The sequence below is a fragment of the Microtus ochrogaster genome, unplaced genomic scaffold (genome assembly GCF_000317375.1).
Source record: "Microtus ochrogaster isolate Prairie Vole_2 unplaced genomic scaffold, MicOch1.0 UNK102, whole genome shotgun sequence".
In the NCBI taxonomy this organism is placed as follows: domain Eukaryota; kingdom Metazoa; phylum Chordata; class Mammalia; order Rodentia; family Cricetidae; genus Microtus; species Microtus ochrogaster.
Window position 1 is genome coordinate 170,986 of NW_004949200.1, and position 7,458 is coordinate 178,443.

General features: G+C 44.2%; 1 protein-coding gene across 4 annotated transcripts in view; it reads right to left on the reverse strand.

The window, feature by feature from the left end:
- Positions 1-3,223, reverse strand: part of N4bp2l2 (NEDD4 binding protein 2 like 2) — a 79,028-nt gene extending 75,805 nt beyond the window's left edge. Inside the window, exons 1-2 of one of the 4 annotated variants that reach the window (XM_005371241.3) lie at positions 2,782-3,223; positions 277-1,511 (exon numbers count right to left, since the gene is read on the reverse strand). In XM_005371241.3, the coding sequence (XP_005371298.2) occupies positions 277-1,511 (1,235 nt within the window). In that variant the 5' untranslated portion in view covers positions 2,782-3,223. The other 3 variants (XM_026778057.1, XM_026778058.1, XM_026778059.1) reach the window with 3 other exon arrangements.
- Between the last annotated feature and the right edge of the window lie 4,235 nt (positions 3,224-7,458).

Sequence of the window (7,458 nt, forward strand, 5' to 3'; positions counted from 1 at the left end):
TGAGCCATCTCTCCAGCCCCCTAGCCAAGTTCTTAAGTAGCATTGCTTGTTGCTGTTTTGGTTATAGTGTATTTGTAAAGCTCTTAAAAGAAGCTAAATATATATACATCAATTCTCCCTTTCCCCTAGAATACATCTTTCAAAGTATTTCCAGTCAGATGCAACTCCCAAATACAGCATACAAATTTTCTACTAGGAATATGGAAATGTTTATCACTGATAACTCAAAATTTAAGTAATGAACCATCAAGTATTCACTTAATATTTTTTACTTACCGAGACAATGTTGTTTTTCCAGACCCAGGGAGGCCTCGCAAAAGAATAAGTAATTTCTGCAATTTATTTAACTTCTCCTCTGGAAACCACTGGTTCACAAACCTGTCTGTTCCAGTGTGCTCTTCAATGGAAGGATCTCTCCAGCACTCTCTGATTTCACAGAAACCGTTTCCCACACTTTCATCTTGTCCACTGTAGCCATCTCTAAAGGGACGAACATTAGTGCTAGTCACACCGTAGTTAGTATACTCATCGTTCTGTTCAAAAGTCAAACCACTCCAGCTACCCTGACAACTGTCCACGTAACACCCTCTTGGCATCTGAGAGTCATCTTGCCCATGAAAAATATTTGGTGGTGGATTTAGTGGGGTATTGAATCGTTGAATATTAAAATGGTAATTAAAACTGGGAAGAGGAGGACCATGGGGTATGACAAAAGGATGTACTGACTGCCACTCGGGCCTGAAGGAAGGGAATGAAGTCTCACAAAAAGAAGGTATCAGTTGTTCGTCACAGGGATATTGGCCTGGTTCGTCCTCCAAATACCACTGGTAATCGCAATGTGACTGGAGAGCATTACTGAGATCCTTCTTTGCCTCCTCAGAGTTTAAGGCATCACAGGCCTGGTCCTTGGGAATAATTTTTTCCTGGGAAGGTTCTGGCACTTCACTACTGCCTTGTGAAACATCATTTTCATTTTCTAGCTCTTCAATTTCTTTGTAAAACTGGGAGAGTTCTGTGTCAATCTCCAATTTTTTGGAGTTAAATTTCTGTTTTTCTTCTCGTCTTCTTTTGTCATCTGTACTATTCAAAGCGCCCGTCTCATTTTTCCTTTCTCGGCATTTCTTTTTCTCGGGGGGTTTGTAAATGGGGCCTATGAACGCCTTACTTGTGCTATAGATGTCATCATCCTTGGAGAGCGAGGGGGGCTTTCCGCCCTGCAAAGCTGGTGACTCAGTGGACCCGACACTACCTAGTTTATTATCAGGCAGCTCCTTAGGCTTCAACACATCTGGAGCTCCGGCTTTGTCTTCCTGAGGGCGTCTTCTGAAGGTAATGGTGGCCACTGAGACCCTGTTATTTCTGGTTTTCTCTTGGGGCCTGGGACGATCAGGACCACCTTGACGGGAGAAAGCACAATCATCTGCAGCTGTCTTCAGCTTCCTACTGGACGATTCCCTTGTTAGATCTTTTCCAGGGCCCAAAAACTTAGCTTCAATTTCACTATAAGGCATCTGAAAAGTAAAGCATACAGATATATTAGGTCATATTTTTAAAAATTTAGACAAATTTTTTTACACAAGGAATTTTAGAAAAAAGAATTTGTGACATAAGCATTTAATAATTACAGTTAAACTGCAATTTTATAACCACTTATTTTAAGTCATAACAATAATTTACAGGAGGAGTCTCACTGAATACCATTCAAAAATACATGTGCACTTCATTGGTTTTTTTTGGAGGCACAGAAGATGAACTCATGACCTCACACATGCTAAATGAACACCCTACTGCAGAGCTACATCCTACCCCCTTTTTCATGCTGAGACAGCGTCTCACTAAACTTGACAAGCGTGGCTTTGAATTCTCTCCATAGAGCCCAGGGACACCTTAACTGTTCATCCTCCTGAGTAGCTGAGATCACAGGCCCGTGCTGCCAGTCCCATCTTTAAACAGTCCATTCCAGAGTTTAAGCACCTAAGTTTGGAAACTGAGTCCCTAGCTCGTGTGGATAGATACATAACTGGCATTCGTTTCCAAACTGGCTAAGATCACTGCATCCTGAATCCCTCGCTGTTTGGAAGTCGCTTTGTCTTTTGGAGTAGAGGCCGACTACACAGTTGGGGTCCAAAGCATCCTGGCCTACCGAGTGACACTGTGTCTACAAAACAAAACACAACTTCGCTTCTCTTGTAATTTCCTCGAACCCTTAAGAAACCCAAACTCTCGTTTTGGTCAGTACTTCATTCACCCGCTCTTGGACTCCAAACCCAAAGCCCACAAACTAGGGCCGAAAGCAGACAGGCCATTAGGAGAGCCGAAGGAAGCTCCAACTGCAGATCCAGAAAGCCATTCTCCCGGAAACAGCCCTCGCCTCACTCCCATCTTCCCGTTTCCTCAGTCAAACGTCACAGACACCAGAGGAAGCGAGGGGTGCGCGAACACCCAGCACCCCCCACCTGGGCCTCAAGGCCTCCCGAGCGCCAGGCCTGGCCGGAGGCCCCCCGGCTTCTCCGTCCCTAAGGAAGGCAACAGGGCCCCCGTCTGGACTCTGCGGCGGCCTCTGACGCTGAGGTTTTCCCCGGGCTTCCCCGCTCACACTCAGATGAAGGAGTCAAGCAACGAGTGAAAACTTGAGTCGTCCGCGTCAGACGAAACCGGAAGCACCTCCCTCACCTACACTGGGGCGTCTGCTCTTTAAACAGCAGTTCTGCACGTACTTCCACCCAGCACCCCCAAAAGCAAAGCAAAACAAAACAAAACAACTTCCGTAAAGGTACGAACCTCTCAGCGAAAGACCGTCTCAGACACAGCCACAAAATCGAGCTTGAGAGATGCGGGGCTGAAGCAGCTCCATACGCAAGATGGCCGCCACCACTCGGATTTCCCAGGCAGAGCCGCGGGATCGCGCCAGGCATTGTGGGAATTGAAGTCCAGCGTTCTCTGTGATGCTAGTTTACCTCGTGGCACCAAGACTCGGTCTTCCAGAGTCCATTGCATGACGTATACGCTCAATTGGCAACAAAAGGTAGGCGCAGGTTTGTTCCCCGCCCTGGAGTGGGGAAATTATTTAAAGAAACACCAACTTTGACCAAAAAAGCAAAGACCGTCTCTCTGGCGTTCTCCACTAAGGAAAAAAAGAACAATAGTATTTGTCGCCCCCAGGTGGATGCTCAAGGTCCTCGCAGACGGATAATAGTTTTCTGGGTTTTTTTCCCCCAGGAAACAAAAGAATCAACCTACGTTTCAAAGGAGAAAACATTCATTTTGTACTGCAGATCTGGGTTACAATGGTTTCTAAGAAACGCTACCAAGTATAATTTTATACTTGCACTTCTGTGAAAGGATAGAGTGCCTGCATTGTAACAAAGAGGGGACATTTGGAGCAAAATTATAAAGTATCTTACTTACAGGTAAGAAAACTGTTATGTAAATGTGTGTTGAATTAAAAATAAATACCTACCAACCAACCAATGACTAGCTTCAATTATGGGCCTTTTTTTTTTCTCTTTTTCACTACCATTAACCTCCCCTCCCCCCCACCCATGTTTCATTTGGGTCTCCACAAGGAAATTCTTGACTCCAACACAATAATATTTTATAAGGTATAATAGCTAAAAAGCACAAGGTAGGGTACTTACATCAGAATACTTAACACCATTGTGACCCAGAGGGCTCACAATCTACCCCCTTGACAAGTCTTCCTGAAATACAATTTGCACTGCCACCTTTGTTGCCTCATGTTTAGCTTCAGGTTATTCATCTTTTTTTTCTTTAATAAGTACTTTATTTCATAGGCGTAAGTGTTTTACCTGCATGGATATATGTGCACAATGTGTGCCCCCAGTGCCCAAGGAACCAAGAAGAGACAGGACCTCAGAGAACCCAGGCTAACTTCAAATTCCCTATAAGCAAGGAGGCTGATGGAATTCCTGATTCCTCTGCTGGCACTACTGGCCTACATCACCATGCCTGCCCTAAGAAATGTGTATTTGTTTGTTTTTTGACATTTATGTTGATATCATATCATTGTAATATCTTACTTTTTTTTTTTTTTTTTGGTTTTTCGAGACAGGGTTTCTCTGTGGCTTTGGAGCCTGTCCTGGAACTAGCTCTGTAGACCAGGCTGGTCTCAAACTCACAGAGATCCGCCTGCCTCTGCCTCCCGAGTGCTGGGATTAAAGGCGTGCGCCACCACCGCCCGGCGATATCTTACATTTTGATAGCATATTGATTGCTTGGATTTAGAGATGGAATGAAAGGTTAAATAGCAGAAATACTTCTCTCTCTCTTTTTTTGCCCCCTGCATTGCTAGGGGTTGAACCCAGCACCCTGTTCATAATGGGCTGGCAGTTTTCTACTACCGTATCTCCGGGCCAGTATTCAGTCACATATTTGAGTCCAGGGGATTGAACTCAGGCTATCTCTGGTTAGCAGCAAGTGTGTTTATTCACTGAGCCATCTTGTCGTGCCAAATAAAATTCCAAAGATGAAGCTTGCATGGACTTCTTGTGTTAGTCCATCTAGATTGTTAAAATGCCTATCTTTTATTTATCAATGAAAAAGGTTTCTCCAGCCTTTGGGGCTGGAGAGATGGCTCAGTGGTTAAGAGCACTGACTGTTCTTCTAGAGGACCCAGGTCCAATTCCCAGCACCCATGTGGCAGTTCACAACTGGCTATAATTTCAGCTCCAGGGGACCTGACACCGATGGCAAAACACAAATGCACATAAAATGAATACATTAAAGAAGAAACTCTTTTCTAATATTTAGAAAAATGCTGTGTGGTCGAAAGTTCAAGGTCAGTGGATTTGTTGTTTAGCAGGGACATTGCTTCTGGAACATAGACTGCATATTCTAGCTGTGTCTCTTCACATGACAGAAAAAACAGCACCCTCTTCTAAATGTGTGTGTGTGTGCACGCATACCTGTGCATGTATGTAAGCACATTCCATGACCCTAGAGTCAGAGGACATTTGTCAGGAGTTGGTTCCTTTTCCAATTGCTTTGGTGCAGGATTTCTCTGGCTGCACTGCTGTGCTATGTATTCTGAGCTGGTTGGCCAGCTTCTGACTGATTCTCCTGTCTGCATGGCCCATCTTGTTGTAGAACTGCCAGGAGTACATATGTGTGCCATCTCATCCAGATTCCTATCATGGCTTCTGGGGGTGGAACTCAGGTCATCAATCAGGTCCTGCACTTTTCGTTTTTGAAGATTCATTAATGCATTCATTAATTATGAATACAGTGTTCTGTCTGCATGCATGCCTGCAGGCCAGAAGAGAGCACTAGGTCTCATTACAGATGGTTGTGAGCCACCATGTGATTGCTGGAAATTGAACTCAGGACCTCTGGAAGAGCAGCCAGTGCTCTTAATGGCTGAGTCTTCGCTCCAGCTCAACGTGTAGCCCAGGCTGGCCTCGAACTCATGATCCTCCTGTGTTCATTTCCTTCAGCAAATCCTATCTGTGTGTGCTATCACAACCGGCCCCACATTTCTTTTCATAGCTCACTAATCTCATCCATGTGGACTCTACAATTAAAATTTATCGCCCTTAATATTATGAGGTGGTGATTCTGCTTTGAATTGGAAGAACACACATCTAGACCACAACATCTCTGCCCAGAGATGTAAGGATCCAATGAGCCGCCAAAGCAGAGTGAGTTCTCAAGAGGCAAGTGTCATAAAGAACCCCAGAAGGGGTACTCAAATGAGGGGACAGAACAGTTGACACTGTTGTTAAGAGTGATGGCTGCTATAGAAAGGTCAGAGTAAAGAGGTGAGGGTGACAAAGAAAGGCCACACTTAAAAGCATCGTCGAAAAGAGAGAAAACACATTCACTGCATGAAGCAAAGAAAAGCTGTAACCAGTGTCTTTGCCCTGGTTGTGTCTAATCCCCATCTCTACCCTTCAGTTGTGAAGAATCTGGTGGAGTATTCTAGAAGGTAACTATTGTCTCTTCAGCACATAGATACCTCTGCACCCCTAGAGCCCCCTTACACCCTACCATCACACAGCGCTGGAAACAATGCCAGGCTGTTTATGCTCCTTTAATACCCACTGGCTTTTTTTTTCCCTTCAGAGCTAAGAATTGAACCTGGAACCTCAAGTATGGCAGGCAAGCCATCTACCATGACCCATATATTCCACCCCCACCGACACCTGACATCTTGTACCATGTTTGGAATTCGTAAACGGGTATTGCTGCCCCCTTCTGTTTATGCATATTATAGAGCACCAGAAGCCGAGAGCATCCTCTGAAGATAAACACTCTTGTTTGCTTTGTTTTTTTATTTTATTGATATTTATTGAGCTCTACATTTTTCTCTGCTCCCCTCCCTGTCTCTCCCCTTCCCCCTTCAACCCTCCCCCAAGGTCCCCATGCTCCCAATTTACTCAGAAGATCTTGTCTTTTTATACTTACTACTTCCCATGTAGATTAGATCTATGGAAGTCTCTCTTAGTGTCCACATTGTTGTCTAAGTTCTCTGGGATTGTGCTTTGCAGGCTGGCTTTCTTTGCTTTGTGTTTAAAAATCACCTATGAGTGAGTACATGTGATAATTGTCTTTCTGTGTCTGGGTAACCTCACTCAAAATAATGTTTTCTAGCTCCATCCATTTTCTTGCAAAATTCAAGCTGTTGTTATTATTTTTTCTGCTGTGTAGGACAGCATTGTGTAAATGTACCATATTTTCCTTATCCATTCTTTAATCAAGGGGCATTTAGGTTGTTTCCAGGTTCTGGCTATGACAAACAAAGCTGCTATGAACATAGTTGAGCATATGTCCTTGTGGCACGATTGAGCACCCTTTGGATATATACCCAAAAGTGGTATTACTGGGTCTTGAGGAAGGCTGTTTCCTAATTTTCTGAGAAATCAGCACACTGACATCCAAAAGGGTTGTACCAGTTTGCATTCCCGCCAGCAATGCAGAAGTGTTCCCTTTTCCCCATAACCTCTCCAGCATAAGTTGTCATCAGTGTTTTTGATCTTGGCCATTTTCACAGGTATTAGGTGGAATCTCAGAGTTGTTTTGATTTGCATTTCTCTGATGACTAAGGATGTTGAATTTTTTTTTTTTAAGCTTTTCGAGACAGGGTTTCTCTGTAGCTTTGGAGCCTGTCCTGGCACTAGCTCTTGTAGACCAGGCTGGCCTCGAACTCACAGAGATCTCCCTGCCTCTGCCTCCTGGGTCCTGGGATTAAAGGCGTGCGCCACCACTGCCCGGCCCATGTGGGAGATTTTACAAGAGGTGTCTATTACCCCACATCTATGGATCTTTCTGGGATTCATAGTTTTCCTTGGTACTATGTGGTTTGATAATAGAAATATGATAATGTCTTTACGAAACGAATCCAGGATTCTTTTTTTTGTTTTGTTTTTTTGTTTTTTTGAGACAGGGTTTCTCTGTGGTTTTGGAGCCTGTCCTGGAACTAGCTCTTGTAGACCAGGCTGG